At 44.3% G+C, this 19,303-nt stretch overlaps 1 protein-coding gene across 5 annotated transcripts in view; it reads right to left on the reverse strand.

Annotated features, from left to right (window-relative positions):
- Positions 1–971: 971 nt before the first annotated feature.
- The window catches only part of LOC135547165 (activin receptor type-1-like), a 35,100-nt gene continuing 16,768 nt past the window's right edge, over positions 972–19,303 (reverse strand). For all 5 annotated transcript variants that reach the window (XM_064975891.1, XM_064975893.1, XM_064975889.1 and 2 more), the window contains 9 exons: positions 18,982–19,245; positions 15,954–16,214; positions 9,689–9,894; positions 7,979–8,078; positions 5,244–5,390; positions 4,722–4,997; positions 3,770–3,967; positions 2,622–2,752; positions 972–2,130 (listed from right to left, as the gene is read on the reverse strand). In XM_064975891.1, the coding sequence (XP_064831963.1) occupies positions 1,996–2,130; positions 2,622–2,752; positions 3,770–3,967; positions 4,722–4,997; positions 5,244–5,390; positions 7,979–8,078; positions 9,689–9,894; positions 15,954–16,214; positions 18,982–19,245 (1,718 nt within the window). In that variant the 3' untranslated portion in view covers positions 972–1,995. The remainder of the gene's footprint in view (positions 2,131–2,621; positions 2,753–3,769; positions 3,968–4,721; positions 4,998–5,243; positions 5,391–7,978; positions 8,079–9,688; positions 9,895–15,953; positions 16,215–18,981; positions 19,246–19,303) is intronic.

Raw genomic sequence — 19,303 nt, forward strand, 5'->3', positions numbered from 1 at the left:
AGATGGCTGAAATGACCAGTTAATATGGACCATGAATGACTCCCAAAACGGCACACTGTTCCCTATATAGTGCACTACCTCTGACCAGATCCCTATTGGCCTTGGTCAAATGTACTGAAAAAGGTGCCATTCTCAGGATGTTTGTAAAATATGCAACAACAAAAAAATTGGGGGGGTGGGCAGTCAGTCCTGGCAGACAACGGACATAGCCATTGCTTTGGCCTTTACCGGTCCCATGTTGATTCCCGAGTATGAACCACCGCAGTTGGCACCATTTACCATTCTAGACCTGCCTTTTGTTTCCCTTCTGGCAAGTGCTCCACAATTCAAGCAGTTCAATTCATAGTCATTAGGGCCTAGCGAACCCTCTGACATTTCCCAAATGAAAATGAATTGGTATTTTCACAGTCGAGATTGAGAAGTGTTCAGTATGGAAATGGATTAACATGCCCTACATACTTTGCTGCATTTCATTGTTTGTTTAGTAGTTCAATGGCTGGACACAAGAAAATGTCCTTTGTGCACTGAACAGCTTTACGTCTCTGCGGCAGGTCAGTAAGACTGCACTATGCAAAGGAACTGTCTAGTCCGGGGGGGACAAAGGAAAATATTCAGAGCTGTTGAAATGAAAATATGCTCTTAGTGGTTTGCATAACAACCACTACTCGTACTCACCACCAGCATATTGCTTATCCTGACAGAGTTGCAAACCTGTTAACGTTCCCAAACTTCCCAGGTTTTCCAGTAATCCTAGTTGGGAGTATTCCAGGCGTACTGTTTATTCCCACCTATATTTTGGGATTTGGAAAGGTTACCAGATTTTTGCAAACCTATCATGACTTGTAAAAATGCTCCGGTTTTAGTAGATGGTGGGCAAACTGTGGCAATCATACCAATGACATGTTTTAATTATGAGAGTAAAATGGTTCATTTGATGTTGTGACTATGACATATGAGACAGATAACATCTATATGTTTTTTCTATTTAATGAATAGAAGTCACTCCTTGATATAAAATATTAAAGAAATTAAAAAGCCTGAAGTTCCAACTGAATTACTTAGACAATGCACGACTTAAGACAATATTAGTGCCCCTGTATGAATTGAGTTCAGTGTCATCTAGTAAATATTTTATTTGCTCTTTTAGCATTTTGTCTCAAGAAAGATGATGAAACAACCAAACAAAAGAACAGGTACATAATGTAAAATGTGTGGTGATATACAAAGTTTCTACGACAGGATACGTTAAGACAACACCTCCGAAGGACGAATAAAAGAGAGGGCCTACAACTGTCCGCAGCACAATCCTACAACACAGTGCGTTAGCTAAATAAGTTACAGCTTGGACGAAATACCAAGAGAATTGGTCTAACAATTTCGTAAAACAGCGGTGCAAAGAGATGCAGTCCAAGTAGAACTTAAAAACGTTTCCCTAATTCCGATTACTGTTACGATATGGAGTTCGTGTGGCCTATATTAAAAAAAAGAAAAAAAAAATTAAATGTTTTTGGCAAGTTGTGTTTTTTCCCCAAATACATCCGCAACAATGCATGTCAGGAATGCAAACATTGCTAGTGCAATAACAGCGATAAAGCACGGCCAATATTGCTGAATGAAATACGTTCATATGTTTCTCAAACTTAAGTCGCGTCAAAAAGAAAAAAAATGAGTAGCTCTAAAATCGACAAACGGTACTCAAATGCCCAGGTAACAGTCTTCTTTGAAGAACGTTAGTTCAATATTCCTATGCCTTTAATGTGATAGTCACCTACATTTCCAAGACTATTGGCAGTGTTTTAAATGCCCTGTAAGCCATCTTTGGATGCCAAAATGTGTCCCACCAAGAGTGTTTCAAATAAATACAATGTGCCACTTCACGAGCACTGAGCCCAACCAGTCCCTTTTCTCCTGTGTGTTGTCCAGGAAACCAAACTGCCTGACATCTTTAAAAAGGTCAATAGGTCTTCGCTCCCTCTGCATCAACAAGGAACAAGCTCAACAGTCCGCTTTCATTTTGTCCAGAGAGTTGTCGATTTTTGTCAGAGTCTTTTTGATGCGTAGTGCCGTTAATCTGGCAGAGGGATTCTGATACCAGCACTCCTTCATAAGTTTCGCGATGGACGTTAAAGTCTGGAAAAGAAGAAGAAAAACTGAGAAAATCTGTTAAGAGACCCACTCCACTTGTTTTTGAGTCTTTTCCCCATTTAAAAATGTCCTGAATATGTAAGTACAGTAATTTGCACAACAAAACAATACATTGGGCAATATACTATTTTTAAGCCTCAACTGCGAAAGTCTATAGTTCTGCAAAGGGTAAAGCAATTATTCTTAAACTCTAGAATTCTAAGCACAAAAGATTTTAACTGTCCAGCAGACCGTATTATGTATTCAATGGTCCTGAGAAATGAGGTGGGTGGCTGTCACAGGCTGTTTTCAAAGACTCAAGTGAACTAAATGTCTGATGAAGCAGGACAACCTAGCAGGCAGTGGTGAATTCTGCACCGCTTCTAAATTGACACATTTGGAGCAGCTCCTATTCTCCATGACAACATATTAGCTAGTTCCCTCTCCACCAGTAAACATTTAACTCAGATCGCCTCGTCTGGTCTCGGTGTACTCACTGGGTCTGAGAACCATCTGTTGGGGATGTTGGGTCTCTGCTGGTCCACACACACAACCTTCTTCATGTCTTCAAAGCTGGGGTCACTGGGCACCACATCATGGAAGGGAGGTTTGTAGTCCTCCACAATGCCTACACAGAGTATGGGGGGTAAATACACAACACAAATGTCCATAAGATGACACAATCATCAGCATGACAATTTAAAGTAAGTAAAGTGACATAAAAAGTGTCCAACACAATACGTGAGATAGCACAGGAAATTGCTAATTTCCTAACTAAAGGGGATTTGTTTTGATAGTTGCTCTCACCTGCTACTGTGTACCAGGTGGAAAGTCATGTGGAAAGTAAGATTGCGGTGTCCTGCATTAACCAATACCCTGTGTGTGGCTGTCAGCCAGGTTCAACTATAAATAACCACGAAGTCATTTAAAATGGGAGTGGAGAAAGCCGGATCCATTTCAGATAAGACGCCAGCTCCCTTTAGCACCAGACTAGACCACAAACGCATGGAGAGATTTGTGTCCGTCACTCCTCTAAAGTCATATTGTCTCATTGCTGAAACGAGTGACTGACTAAGTCTCAGTCCAAGTATGGATTTGAATCATTGGCTCGTTCTGCCAACGGTTGATGTAACTTGGTGCTTAAAGTGATATATGGCAGTTATGCTATCAGATTGCTGAAGACTTTCTGCGAAAATAACACTTCCTCTAAAGTGGTGAAATCAATCTTTAAAAAGCCAGCTGGACACTAAATTATGTTGGACATATTTTGATAGGATTTTACTACACCCTGACAGGGACATCAGAGAATATTCCAAGAAAAGCACACGTGCAGACAGAGGCAGGTAACATATATACCTAAAGCAACTGTATGATGCAACTACTATAGGAAAGATGTTTACCGTGCTTTGTCATATTGTCCTAAATGCATGACATTCGAGGAGGTGTCTTTTTTTATCCTACATTTTTTAAAATGGATACCGTGTATAGTTTCGGCACTGTTCGAGAGGAAAGCTTGCAATTAATGATCGAATTGCACCATGTACACAACGCCGTATTCTGTGCATATGACAAATCGACGTGGATTGGACGGAGTGGGGAGTGAGAGAGGGAACAGAAGAAACCATGGACCATGGATCGTACAGACCATTGCTGACCGTCCTCCTGGCGATCTCCCACAGGACCAGGCCAAAGGCCCAGATGTCCACTCTCTTGAAGGACTCAAAGCAGTCCGTCTGGATGGAGTCGTCCAGGACCTCTGGGGCCATGTAGCGCTTCGTGCCCACTTTAGGGTTATTGCCCACGTCTAACTCGTTTGTGTCTTGGAAATGCATCACAGCGAGACCTGGGACAGAAAAACAGGCTTCCGTTAGGATATCCTATCTATATCAAAACATTTCTAAATAATTCAAATACAAAACAAAAAAATAGCAAAATTAATTAAAAGAGGATTTTTTAATAAGTGTTAAGTAAATAACCCAAATTAATTAATCCAAAGATGAGAACACTGCCCTCTGGTGGATTTGAAAATAGCAACGGTAAAGCAAGCTGATAGTTTCGGACTGTTGTCAAAAACAACCCTATTTTTCCATCAAATAACAAAAAAGCATCTTGATCGCGAGCAAAAACATAACATTCCCCCCACAACCTAACAGCAGTGACGGCCGTGGCCGCAGTAGTAGTCTGAATTAGTAGCAGTAGATTGCGTGTTCCACCTGAAATAGCTCACACTTAACTTCAGCACAGAGAACATTGGAAGTATGCGACATGGTGCACAAGAGTACCCCTTAATGCATTTTTGGTTAAGATTTAAAAGAGCCACCGGCTCTGCTGTTCTTCATCTAACGATCAACAAACATGGAGGGAAATGGGTTGGAGTGTTCGGTGGCATAGCCCACTGTACTAGCAAATCTTTCCAACAACAAACAGAGCCAGACATCCTCTCCACCCACAGACGATATGGACAACATGCCCTGCTATTTATTTTTTATCACAATACATAATATGGACACGATAACAGAGAACGGTCATGTAAACAACACATGTTGAATGAAAGCTCATGATACTTATGCTTTCTGTCCGGAACACTGTGCTCTTACCCAGGTCGGCGATGCAGCACTGGCCGTTCTTGTTGACAAGTACGTTTTTGCTCTTAAGGTCTCGGTGGGCGATGGCCGGCTTTCCCTGGGTGCCGAAGATCTCCACGTGGAGGTGTGCCAGGCCGCTGGCGATGGACAAGGCCATGCGCAGACAGCTGGCTGTGTCCAGGGTGCTCAGCTGCAGGTAGTCGTACAGGGAGCCCATCTCGTGGAAGTGTGTGATCAGCCACAGCTGGGTGCTCGAGTTTCGGGAAGTCATGTCCGAAGCGATGAAGCCTGCGGTCAAAGAGACAGACACAGAGCTGTTCGAACTCAAGGAAAGGTCTTCAAAATCAATAAGACACAGACATTTTGTCACTGAGATGCAACACTAAAACACTGCCGGACAGAAAGAATTTGCTCCTAAGTCATATGTTCCCTTAGTCTCCCAATGACATCGATGCATGACTAAGTGAAAAGTGGAAGTTTGGATTTGTCCCATGGAGAACAGCTCCTGTCCAGAACATGGCTGGAGGTACATACCCAGGATGTTCTGGTGCCTCAGCAGCACTGTGTTGTAGATCTCAGTCTCTCTGAACCAGGACTTCTCATCTCTGGAGGAGAAGATCTTCACAGCCACACTCTCCCCCTGCCACTGGCCCCGCCACACCTCACCATAGCGCCCCTTACCTATAATAGGGCGAAGGAAAAAAAGATTAGAGCAAAGCAAGACATTGTGTACGTTTGAAATTTCACCATATTCTTAATATTTGTGCACTACTTTTGACCAGAGTCGTATGGGCCCTGGTTAAAAGTAGTGTACTATATAGGGAATAGGGTGCCATTTCATGCAGCCATTTTTAATGAATTACTGAAAATGCGATTCATCAAATGCAAAGAGCCTCTGACAGGAATAAACCCAATGTTCATCTCCAATGCAAATGTCAGATTAATTGTATTTTTTTATTTCACCTTTATTTAACCAGGTAGGCTAGTTGAGAACAAGTTCTCATTTACAACTCCGACCTGGCCAAGATAAAGCATAGCAGTGTGAACAGACAACACAGAGTTACACATGGAGTAAACAATAAACAGGTCAATGACACAGTAGAAAAAAAAGAGTATATACAGTGTGCAAAAGGCATGAGGAGGTAGGCAAATAACTACAATTTAGCAGGTTAACACTGGAGTGATAAATGATCAGATGATGATGTGCAGGTAGAGATACAGGTGTGCAAGAGCAGAAAAGTAAATAAATAAAAACCATAGGGGGATGGGGAAGGTAAATTGGGTGGGCTATTTACCGATGGACTATGTACAGCTGCAGCGATTGGTTAGCTGCTCAGATAGCAGATGTTTAAAGTCAGTCTATCATGTAAAAATTATGAATTCTTTGTAAAAAAAAATATATATATATTATTTGGAGAGCTTCACTGATTTAAATGTATTTTATAAAGGCAGTGTTACACAAAATTCTAGACCAATAGTTAATGGAGCACAGTACAATTTCATTTTGGTCATGCTACTCAACCTTGACCTTCTACACGAATTAAATAAATAACACTACAGGTACCGTAACTGCCCAAATAAAGGAAACACTTCAGTAAATTAGAGATACAAAGTATATTGAAAGCAGGTACTTCCACACAGTGGTGATTCCTGAGTTAATTAAGCAATTAACCCATCATTAATCCCATCATGCTTAAGGTCATGTATAATAAAAACGCCCAGTTGCCCATTATTTTGGCTACCCCGACTAGAAGAGATCTCAGCGACGTTGAAAGAGGGGTCTCAAAAGAGCATTTCATTATTATTATTTTTTATCTAAACCTTTATTTAACTCGGCATGGTCAGATAAGAACAAATTCTTATTTACAATGGACCGCCTACCCAGGCTAAACCCGGACGGCGCTGGGCCAATTGTGCACCGTCCTATGGGACTCCCAATCACGGCCGGATGTGATGAAACCTGGATTGAGGATTAAAGTATGTGTGTCTAAGTCACCATATCTCAACCCAATTGAACACTGATGGGAGATTCCAGAGCGACGCCTGAGAAAGCGTTTTTCCACCACAATCAACAAAACACCAAATTATGGAATTTCTAGTGGAAGAATGATGTCGCATCCCTCCAATAGAGTTCCAGACACCTGTAGAATCTATGCCAAGGCACATTGAAGCTGTTCTGGTGGCTTGTGGTGGACCAACACCCTATTTTGGGGCAGAAGGTAGCCTAGAGGGCCAGTAACCGAAAGGTTGCTAGATCGAATCCCCGAGCTGACATGGTCTGCCCCTGAACAAAGCAGTTAACCCACTGTTCCTAGGCCGGTTAAATAGGGTTAAAGGTTAAATAAATAAAAACCATTAAGACAATATGTAGGTGTTTCCTTTATTTTGGTAGTTACCTGTATAGCCCCATTTGACATTAAATGAAACATGTTTTTTTTGTGTGTTAAAAAAAGTACCCCCCTTTTCTCCCCAATTTCGTGATATCCAATTGTTAGTAGAAGTAACTTGTCTCATCGCTACAACTCCCGTACGGGCTCCGGAGAGACGAAGGTTGAAAGTCATACGTCCGCCGATACACGACCCAAACAAGCCGCACTGCTTCTTAACACAGAGCGCATCCAACCCGGAAGCCAGCCGCACCAATGTGTAGGAGGAAACACCGTGCACCTGGCAACCTTGGTTAGTGTGCACTGCGCCCTAGCCCGCCACAGGAGTCGCTGGTGCGCGATGAGACAAGGATATCCCAACCAGCCAAACCCTCCCTAACCCGGACGACGCTAGGCCAATTGTGCATCGCCCCACGGACTTCCCGGTCACAGCCGGTTGCGACAGAGCCTGGGCGCGAACCCAGTCTCTCTGGTGGCACAACCACTGCGCCACCCGGGAGGCCCCTTAAATGAAACATGTTTGTTAAAAATATTTTTGTTGGCAGTTTATACTCGACTAGACCCACAAATCAAATGTGTGCAATGTTGGTTTAGGGAGTTGAGTGTTACATTGGCCATCTGGCCATGTTTCAGACTAAACTCTAGGAAAACTAAGAGAAATATTAAGAGACACTACTGAAAAAAACTCTTCTAAGACATCTCTCAGGGTCAGCAAACAGCAGTGGCTCTGTTTTGCAACACAAATCTCTGTTCCAACAGTGCTACACTTTAAGAGGTCTTACATTTTTGGGGGGGAAAAACATTTACTCCAAAACCTACACTGAGGCTAAACGTACACCTTAGCCACTGAACAAAGAGATCAGGCTCTGATTGGATACTGACCCACACACTCGTTGAGTGTGATTTGTCGGGCGACAGTTCTCTGAACGAGGAAGGGGAGTCCGGAGCCACTTCCCGACGTACACGAGTGGTCTAGCAAATCCTACGAGAGAGAAGAGGGACAGACAAAATAAATGAACTGCAAACAGAGGAATATGACCGGCCTGTACTTTCTCTAGGTGAAGGTGGCCCAGCCCTCAACACAGCAGAGCATCTGGGATTCAGTTAAAATGGCTGGCCTTCCTCCTTATTATGTGGCCCACGTTGGGGAGGCTGAGTGAAATGGTTGATGATTAGTGCTCAGACTCCAAATGCTGGCTATCTAGCTGTCAGTCTGTGCGCATGTCTATCTGTGAGTCAGTCTGGCCATTCTGAAGAGTTAGTCAGTCAGTCAGTCTGGCCACCCTGGAGAAGCAGAGGGCCCTCTGGGCAAACAACAGCAGTCCCTGGTGATTAGTGAACTGAGGGGGCTGAGAGATTTGATCTAATCCCAACCCCAGACTCCAAAACAGACGCAATGCTGCTAAGCCTTTTATTTTTTAACTCCTCTCCGTGCATCTGCAGGGCATCATGGCTGACACAAGGGGGTAGTGTTCCGCAACTCCATCAAACACGCCTGAGAAAAACCAGAGGACTAAAATGGAAAAACTAAAAAACATAGATGCCACATGCATAAAACACAGGCTGTGTACAATTTGGGAAAGGAGAAAAATACTAAATAGAAGCCGTAAAACCAATGACAACACATTTTGTCGTAGTTAAAGTCCCTGTTTAGTGGGAGGGCAGATCTGGGCTGTTCTGTTGAAGGGGGGGGATTCAGCCACAGCATTACCACAATAACCATATTTTTAGGCTTCCAGGGCTACTGGGGGAGGTGTTTTAGGGAAATGTGTTTTTCTTTTTTACTGTCGCCATGGTTTATAATAACTTTTATCCGGGTTGCAGCCAAGCACTTTTTAATTATACTGAAACAAAAAAAAAACATTACGCAGCAGCATATTTGGGGTTTACACTGCCAAGTGCTCTGATGGGCTTTGAAAAATATCTAGAAATAGATCCAACATCAGCAATTCCTCTAGCGCACCTCGGCCCATCAGTGTTATCAGTGAGACTGGTCTCCCCAATGGAAACATTAGGCCTGTTTAGGGTTTTCCTTAAAGTTTTTAATTTAAAAAAATAGATGGGATTGGTCTGGGTCTTCAGGTGGGTAGATTGCTGAAGTTAATCAAACAAATGCTGATTAGAGATGCTAAGCTCAAAGCATTATTTCACTAGAGTAGCCACCATACTTGCAAACAAAATGGGCCATTTTGTTGAAATCATGTGTATCTGTGAAACACATGTGCTCAATATGCTCTGGTAAAACAATGCGCATATTCTCCATCACAGTGGTGGAACAAATTCTTTCAATCCCAATTCCCAGGATAGGAATGTAATCCTGACAGGGTTGATATAGGTCTACTACATGAACACAGAGTGCATGACTACCTAGCACACATTTAGACACAAAATGGTCTTCGGGCTCAACATAATGACATAGTTTGAGAGTGTATAAATGGTGTTCAGTACTGGACTGCGTGGATTGGAAACATCCCGGAAACAGGAGGGAATAAGCAGGTAATCCAACCAGGATTCCCGGGAAATCTGGTAATTTTGGGAAAGTGACCAGAATTTTGCAACCCTAATGACCATGTCTGACCACGTCTTACTCACCGCCAGTGTGCTCTCCCCCACGTTGGAGGCGATGAGGCCGTCTATGGTGCCGTACTCAGCTTCCCGGGCCGTCAGCCTCTCCATCTGGTTCTGGTGGATGCGTCTGAACACCAGGATGGCGATGCCAGAGAGGACGACGAGCACGATGACCGGAGCCACGATGACGATGGCCAGTGTTGTCAAGCTGTAGTTGGGCAGGTTGCTTGCTACGAGGATGAGAAAGAGGTTTAGGTTTATTTGAACATTCTGGTACGTATTGTATGTAGAAACATAAATAAAATGCGATGTCATACAATATATAAAAACGCATTCAAAAAGATATGATCTGCCTAAATATATGGGAAACAGACAAGGAAGAGGGTGTTTTTGTTGTTATCCCTGCACTATTGTCCAAGTCAGAGACAATTAAGCAATAAGGCACGAGGGGGTTTGGTATATGGCCATGGGCTGTTCTTGAGCACGACAACAATCCGGAGTGCCTGAATACAAGCCCTCAGCCATGGTATATTTGCCATATACCACAAACCCCCGAGGTGCCTTATTACTATTATAAACTGGTTACCAATATAATTAGAGCAGTAAAAATACATGTTTTGTCAGACCCGTGGTATACGGTGTGATATACCACAGCTGTCAGCCAATCAGCATTCAGGGCTCAAACCACCCAGTTTATTATCAAGTATATATCACATCATGCCAGAACCAGATGAAGACAAAAGAAAATCTCCAGCAACATAGTCACCTTTAAACACGAACTACATTCAATCCAGTACTGTGTTTAGACAACGAATTTGAAATCTGCAGTACAACCAAGTTCCTCCTCCGTTCAGCTTAGCCAGGTGCCCAGCTGCCCCGGGGGATCAAAACACAGCGTTTACTAAAGCCCTAAGCTTTGGGAGGCATCATTCAAGGAGAGGCGATGATAATTAGGCATGTTAAAGAACACGTTCTCTCCCTCCTCCCCCGTCCGCCTGCCTGCTCTGCCTGGACCAAACAGACTGAGGAACCTGGCTCCAGGGTTGAGGGGGAGGCCAAGGTAAGAGCAAACTGCAGCATATATCCACGGGTGGGATAGGCCACACATCAACAGGCTGCACCATCACCATGCCTGGAGATCTGACTACCACACACTCCAGGGAGAAAACTGCCTAGCCCACAGCACAGACAATGCTCCCTCTTTTCTCCCATGCATACTGAACTCTTTCTCCTTCTCATAGCACTCTTGGGGAGTGGAATTCAATGAAGCTCAACAAGCTCAGAATAGACAGAATAGAAAACAACAGATTTTAGACCGAAATGATGGCACAGAGTGTCGATGTCTCAATGTTTTCTACTGTTCTTGTTAACGCAGAATCATAGTTTTTGGTAGATGCTAAGATCTTTGTGTGTTTAACAAAAACAGGGACTAACCTCAAAGAAATAGATGTTTAGGAAATAATTCATTTTTCTACATACCTAGCATATATATATATATTTTTTTTTACTGTGGATAGGAGAGGAGAGTGAGTTTTAGAGAACAGAGCTATACATTTCATTCAGGCCGTGTCCCAGATGACCCCCTATTCCCTGGTCAAAAGTAATGCACTATGTAGGGTATAGGGTGCCAATTGGGACGCAGACACAGTGTCCTCTCCTTTCCCAGGGGGCTCCGCTCTACACTGCCTTACAGGTCTGTGTCAGGCCGAGCAAACAATCTCAGAGAGGACACAGGAGGAAGTAGACCGTGACTAAACACAATTCTAACGTTTGTCTCTTTTTTTCCAGGCTGTCCCCTCCTCTGCTGTGGAGGTGCTCGGGGTGTAACCGCCACACAAGCCTGAAAAGCAGACCAACAGAGGACCATGCAGCAAACGACTATGGCAGACAATTTCATGCACCGCAGCATCGCGTCCTCGCTGGAGAATGGCCAAGTGGACACAATCAATAGAGCACCTGCCTCTTCACGTCAGTCAACCAATCACAGACAGCAGATCACTAAGAGTATATGGCCCAAAAGTGGTGGTTTTTTCCTTGGCAGTAATTCTAATCAAATGTTATTGGTCACACACATATTTAGCAGATGTTGTGGGTGTAGCGAAATGCTTGTGTTCCTAGCTCCAACAGTGTAGTAGAATCTAACAATTCACAGCAATACACACAAATCTAAAAGTATTAAAATTGGAAACAAATAAGTAAATATTAGATCGAGCAATGTCGGAGTGGCATTGACTAAAATACAGTAGAATAGAATACAGTATATACATATGAGATGAGTAAAGCAGTATGGAAACATTACTAAAGGGACGAGGGTTCCATTATTAAAGTGGCCAGTGATTCCATGTTTATTTATATAGGGCAGCAGCCTCCAAGGTACAGGGATGACTCGCTGGGTGGTAGCCGGCTAGTGATGGCTATTTAACAGTGATGGCCTTGAGATGTAAGTTGTTTTTCAGTCTCTCGGTCCCAGCTTTGATGCACCTGTACTGACCTCACCTTCTGGATGATAGCAGGGTGATCAGCCCGTGGCTCGGGTGATTGATGTCCTTGATAATCTTTTTGGCCTTCCTGTGACATCGGGTGCTGTAGATGTCCCGGAGGGCAGGCTGTGTGCCCCCGGTGACCGCACCACCCACTGGAGAGCCCTGCGGTTGCGGGTGGTGCAGTTGCTGTACCAGACAGTGATACAGCCCGACAGGATGCTCTCAATGGTGCATCTAAACCTTTTCTGAGGGTCTTAAGGGCCAAGCCGCATTTCTTCATCCTCCTGAGGTTGAAGAAGCACTGTTGCGCCTTCTTCACCACACTGTCTGTGTGGGTGGACCGTTTCAGATTGTCAGTGATGTGTACGCTGAGGAACTTGAAGCTTTCCACCTTCTCTACTGCAGTCCCGTTGATGTGGATAGGGGCTTCACACTGGGGCTTCACAAGGGTGCGTGCTCAGCCCCCTCCTGTACGCCCTGTTCACCCTGTTGTACGCCCTAGCTCCCTCTGCTGTTTCCTGAAGCCCACAATCAGCTCCTTTGTTTTGTTGACGTTGAGGGATAGGTTATTTTCCTGTCCCCGCTCTACCAGGGCCCTCACCTCCTCCCTGTAGGCGGTCTCGTCATTGTTGGTAATCAGGCGTACTACTGTTGTGTCATCTGCAAACTTGATGATTGAGTTGGATGCGTGCGTGGCCACGCAGTCGTGGGTGAACATGGCGTTCAGGAGGGGGCTTACCATGCACCCTTGTGAGGCCCCAGTGTTGAAGATCAGCAAAGTGGAGATGTTGTTTCCTACCTTCCTGACGGGCCGCTCCCCAGGTAGTGAAGTCCAGGACCTAGTTGCACACGGTGGGGTTCAGACCCAGGGCATAATGATGAACTTGGAAGGTACTATGGTGCTGAAGGCTGAGGTATAGTCAATGAACAGCATTCTGAAGTTGATATTCCTCTTGTCCAGATGGGATAGGACAGTATGTAGTGCAATGGCGATTGCAACGTAAGTGGATCTATTGGGGCAGTAAGCAAATTGATGTAGGTCTAGGGTGTCAGACAAGGTAGAGGTGATATGATCCTTAACTAGCCTTTCAAATCACTTCATGATGACAGAAGTGAGTGCTACGCGGCAATAGTCATTTTGTTCAGTTTCAGTGCCCCCACCAAAATTGACAGACCAGGCAAGGAGGACATTATAATCAGAGGCAACAAACAGACATAAGATAACCCTGAAGGAGCTGCAAAGCTCCACAGAGGAGATTTGAGAATCTGTCCATAGGACTTTAGCCGTACACGCCACAGAGCTGGGCTTTACGGAAGAGTGGCAAGAAAAAAGTCATTGCCTAAAGAAAAAAATAAGCAAACACATTTGGTGTTTGCCAAAAAGGAATTTGGGAGACTCCCCAAAAAATGGAAGAAGGTACTCTGGGCAGATGAGGCTAAATTTGAGCTTTTTGGTCATCGAGGAAAATGCTATGTTTGGCGCAAACCCAACACCTCATCACCCTGAGATGTTTTTCCATCAGCAGGGACGAGGAAACTAGTCAGAATTTAAGGAATGATGGATGGCGCTAAATACAGGGAAATTCTTGAGGGGAACCTGTTTCAGCCTTCCAGAGAGTTGAGATTGGGACGGAGGTTCACCTTCCAGCAGGACACTGACCCTAAGCATACTGCTAAAGCAACACTCAAATGGTTTATTAAGGGAAAACTTTTACATGTCTTGGAATGGCAAAGTCAAGTTCTGCCTTGAGGAATGGGCAAAAATGCCAGTGGCTAGATGTGCCAAGCTTATAGAGACATCCCCCAAGAGACTTGCAGCTGTAATTGCTGCAAAAGGTGGCTCTACAAAGTATCGACTTTGGCGGGGTGAATAGTTATGCACACTCAAGTTATTTTTTTGGTCTTAATTCTTGTTTGTTTCATAATAATAAATATTTTGCATCTTCAAAGTGATAGGCATGTTGTAAATCAAATGATACAACCCCCCCCCAAAAATCTATTTAAATTCCAGGTAGTAACGCAACAAAATAGGAAAAGCGCCAAGGGGGTGAATACTTCTGCAAGCCACTGTACCTTTGCTTTCTTGGGTACAGGAACAATGGTGGACATCGTGAAGCAAGTGGGGACAGCAGACGGGGAAAGGGAGAGAATGAATATGTCCGTAAACACTCTAGCCAGCCGGTCCTGGCATGCTCTGAGGACGCGGCTAAGGATGTCGTCTGGGCCAGCAGCCTTGCGAGGGTTAACGCACCTAAAATGTCTTACTCACGTTGGCCTTATACAGGTTCAAAATAGCAGATATGGACACTGACATGCACCTAAACTGGAACGCAGTGGCTGTAAAGTAACATGCTATACATGACGTCAGAGCTCAAGGTCTCGCTTCACAGCGCAGTATGGGTTTTGATTGACAGCAGTTCTGAACTTGAACACCACCCGCGACAAGATGTTCCCCCCCCCCCCCATCCCTGCTGCTAAATGGGCAACTTTTGCAAATGTTTTGTTTTCTGAGTAAGGGAAATGCTGCAAATAAAAGAGAACTAGATGTATTTTGTAAGATGAGACGTTGAGGATTATAATAATTACCGCTTTGATGTCATATAAGCAAGCCAAAACAGCCGTTAGTCCAAACGTGCACTTCACATTTCCATATCACACAACTCATGTAATATATAAGACGGCATGGTGTCATACCCTGGGTGGTTCTGAATAGAATGTAGCCTATGTTTGGCGTATTGTGAAGAAATCTGGCAGGGAACAGGCATCTGAATGCAGTCTACTCTATTTCGCACCACAGGAAGGTGTTGAGGGGAGAACGGCTCATAATAATGCCCGGAACGGCACAAATGGAATGGCATCAAACACCTGGAAACCATGTGTTTGATTAATTTGATCCCATTCCACTGATTCCGCTCCAGTCAGTACCCACGAACCCATCCTCTCCAATTAAGGTGCCACCAACCTCCTGTGATCCGCACCAAAACGACGATCTGCTTCTCTGAATTTCCTTTTGAAAACTAAGATTATATTTTGTAATTTAGCTAGGGATGTTGACAATAGAACAAATTTTCAAATCCTGCCCACCCGACCAGGCTGCGATTTATAAATGGACTGTTCTTTGGAACGTGTAAACAACAGTAATTGTGTAGAGGAGGGGATGCAGGGCTGTGTTCCAAAGAAAACAACCACAAGTCTGCTTGCTATAGTTCCTCAACGGCACAGCTAGGCGAGCTCAAAATAGCACCTTATCGTTGAGTAATAAAAAAAAGTGCAATGAAATCACGTAGGAACTGTGCACATTTTGGAGATGTGTGGGGCCACTTGGAGACACCAGTTAGACCTCTCACTCAAATCCTTAACATTTTTTTTGTTTTAATGGTTTATGTACCTACACCAAATTGTCCAATGTTACCATGATACTGAACGTATCCAGAGTATTTTCAGGTTTCGATATCAACAAACACGGCGAAAAGTACAGTATCTAATATGAACATAAAATCCAGTGTAATGTTTGAATTCAGTAATTTGTCCGGTTAACTGTTTTGTTCTCATCTTTAGTCTAACAATTTCCCCATAATCTACAAACTGTTCCCTTTTGATTGCTACCATGGTTATGCATATGCTTTCCATATTTCTTCTGTAAGAAACATTGAAATGTAGCCCTATCCATATAGGCCAATGCAAGGGGTGTAAGTGGTTAATTAATAACCTTGGTTTTAATGCAAATGTGCACCATACAGACGCATGAATGTGCACCATTGTGTGCGTCCCAAATACGGTGCCAAGTAGCCAGTGCATTGACTTACCGATAACTGGCAGCTCCACAGTGATGTTCATGTTACACAGGTGGCCCTGGCAGCACTCCACGATCTGGTCGCGGGAGGGCGGCGTCTTGCAGGTCATTCTGCTCTGCTCGTACACCTTGAAGCAGCCCTTCTGGTAGACCAGGACTCCGTCGCTGACTGTCAGACTGGAGAAACAGTGCTGGCCCATGCAGCGCTGCCCGGTGGCACACGACCGCCCCTTGCACACGCACTCGTGCTCGCCGGCGGACTTCACTTTCTCATCTGGACAGGAAACAGAATAGATAATTATTGCTCATGGAGTAGGGTGATGCTAGAGCTGTCCCGGTCAACTGGAAGTGCTGTTATTGTGAAGTGGAAATGTCTAGGAGCAACAACAGCTCATTCGCGGAGTGGTAGGCCACACAAGCTCACAGGACCGACAAGGGCTGAAGCACTGTTCTCGGTTGCAACACTTACTACAGAGTTCCAAACTGCCTCTGGAAGCAACGTCAGCACAAGAACTGTTCGTCGGGAGCTTCTTGAAAAATGTTTCCAAGGCCAAGCAGCCACACACAAGCCGAATATCACCAGGCACAGTGCCAAGCGTCAACTGGAGTGGTGTAAAGCTCACCGCCATTGGACTCTGGAGCAGTGGAAACGAGTTCTATGGAGTGATGAATCACGCTTCACCATCTGGCAGTCCAATGACAAATCTGGATTTGGCAGATGCCAGGAGAACGCTACCTGCTCCAATGCATAGCGCCAACTGTAAAGTTTGGTGGAGGAGGGATAATGGTCTGATGCAGTTTTTCATTTTTCAGGCCCCTTAGTTCCAGTGAAGGGAAGGGAAATCATACAGCATACAATAACATTCTAGACTTTGTGGCAACAGTTTGGGGAAGGCCATTTCCTGTTTCAGTATGACAATGCTCCGTGTATAAAGCGAGGTCCAAACAGAAATGTTTTGTGAGATTGGTGTGGAAGAACTTGACTGGCCTGCAGAGAGCCCTGACCTCAATCCCATCGAACACCTTTGGGGTGAATTAGAACGCCGACTGCGAGCCAGGCTGAATCGCCTACATCAGTGCCAGACCTCACTAATACTCTTGTGGCTGAATGGAAGCAAGTCCCCGCAGCAATGTTCCATCATCTTGTGGAAAGCCTTCCCAGGAGAGTGGAGGCTGTTATAGCAGCAAGGGGGGGGGGGGGAACAATTCCATATTAATGCTCATGATTATGGAATGAGATGTTCGACGAACAGGTGTCCACATACCTTTGGTCGTGTAGTGCATCTTCGTAAATATGAATCACCTCTGATATGCATACCTGTTCTTAAATATGCATACCATGTTCGTAAAAAAAAATTGCAAGTAATATATACAGTGGGGCAAAAAGTATTTAGTCAGCCACCAATTGTGCAAGTTCTCCCACTTAAAAAGATGAGGCCTGTAATTTTCATCATAGGTACACTTCAACAAAATGAGAAATATAAAATCCAGAAAATCACATTGTATGTTTTTTAATTAATGTATTTGCAAATTATGGTGGAAAATAAGTATTTGGTCAATAAATGTTTCTCAATACTTTGTTGGCAATGACAGAGGTCAAACGTTTTCTGTAAGTCTTCACAAGGTTTTCACACACTGTTGCTGGTATTTTGACCCATTCCTCCATGCAGATCTCCTCTAGATCAGTGATGTTTTGGGGCTGTTGCTGGGCAACAGACTTTCAACTCCCTCCAAAGATTTTCTATGGGTTGAGATCTGGAGACTGGCTAGGCCATTCCAGGACATTGAAATGCTTCTTACGAAGGCACTCCTTCGTTGCCCGGGCGGTGTGTTTGGGATCATTGTCATGCTGAAAGACCCAGCCACGTTTCTTCTTCAATGCCCTTGCTGATGGACGGAGGTTTTCACTCAAAATCTCACGATACATGGCCCCATTCATTCTTTCTTTTACACGGATCAGTCGTCCCGGTCCCTATGCAGAAAAACAGCCCCAAAGCATGATGTTTCCAACCCCATGCTTCACAGTAGGTATGGTGTTCTTTGGATGCAACTCAGCATTCTTTGTCCTCCAAACACAACGAGTTGAGTTTTTACAAAAAGTTATATTTTGGTTTCATCCGACCATATGGCATTCTCCCAATCTTCTTCTGGATCATCAAAATGCTCTCTAGCAAACTTCAGACCGGCCTGGACATGTACTGGCTTAAGCAGGGGGACACGTCTGGCACTGCAGATTTTGAGTCCCTGGCGGCGTAGTGTGTTACTGATGGTAGGCTTTGCTACTTTGGTCCCAGCTCTCTGCAGGTCATTCACTAGGTCGCCCCATGTGGGTCTGGGATTTTTGCTCACTGTTTTTGTGATTATTTTGACCCCACTGGGTGAGATCTTGTGTGGTGCCCCAGATCGAGGGAGATTATCAGTGGTCTTGTATGTCTTCCATTTCCTAATAATTGCTCCCACAGTTGATTTCTTCAAACCAAGCTGCTTATCTACTGCAGATTCAGTCTTCCCAGCCTGGTGCAGGTCTACAATTTTGTTTCTGGTGTCCTTTGACAGCTCTTTGGTCTTGGCCATAGTGGAGTTTGGAGTGTGACTATTTGAGGTTGTGGACAGGTGTCTTTTATACTGATAACAAGTTCAAACAGGTGCCATTAATACAGGTAACAAGTGGAGGACAGAGGAGCCTCTTAAAGAAGAAGTTACAGGTCTGTGAGAGACAGAAATCTTGCTTGTTTGTAGGTGACCAAATAGTTATTTTCCACCATAATTTGCAAATAAATTCATAAAAAATCCTACAATGTGATTTTCTGGATTTTTGTTCTCTCATTTTGTTTGTCATAGTTGAAGTGTACCTATGATGAAAATTACAGGCCTCATCTTTTTAAGTGGGAGAACTTGCACAATTAGTGGCTGACAAATACAGTGGGGCAAAAAAGTATTATGTATAAAAACTACAATAAGTGAGAGACGAAGCTTCAAGTGAGGGCAAGATTAGGAACATTTTTTAAAATTATTTCAGTGAAAACAGGTTGGTGCGTTACCTTTTGCTGGTGCTTCCACGGTGACGTTCATGTTACACAGGTGCCCCTGGCAACACTTGACTATGTGGCTGGGAGATGGAGGGGTGGCGCAGGTGGCTCTCCCCTGGTCGTCATCCTGAAGGCAGCCCTTCTGGTGACCCACATACCCGTCACTGATCTTCACAGAGGAGAAACACCGCTGGCCTGTACAGCGCTCGCTGCCCTCACATGACCGTCCCTCACACACACACTCATCGTCTTGCAAGGCAAGTGCCACTTCCTCATCTGTTCAATAAGAGACCAGACAAATCCATGAAACCTTTTAATTCTCATTCATTTAAAC

This window comes from Oncorhynchus masou, chromosome 10 (genome assembly GCF_036934945.1).
Source record: "Oncorhynchus masou masou isolate Uvic2021 chromosome 10, UVic_Omas_1.1, whole genome shotgun sequence".
Classification (NCBI taxonomy): Eukaryota; Metazoa; Chordata; class Actinopteri; order Salmoniformes; family Salmonidae; genus Oncorhynchus; species Oncorhynchus masou.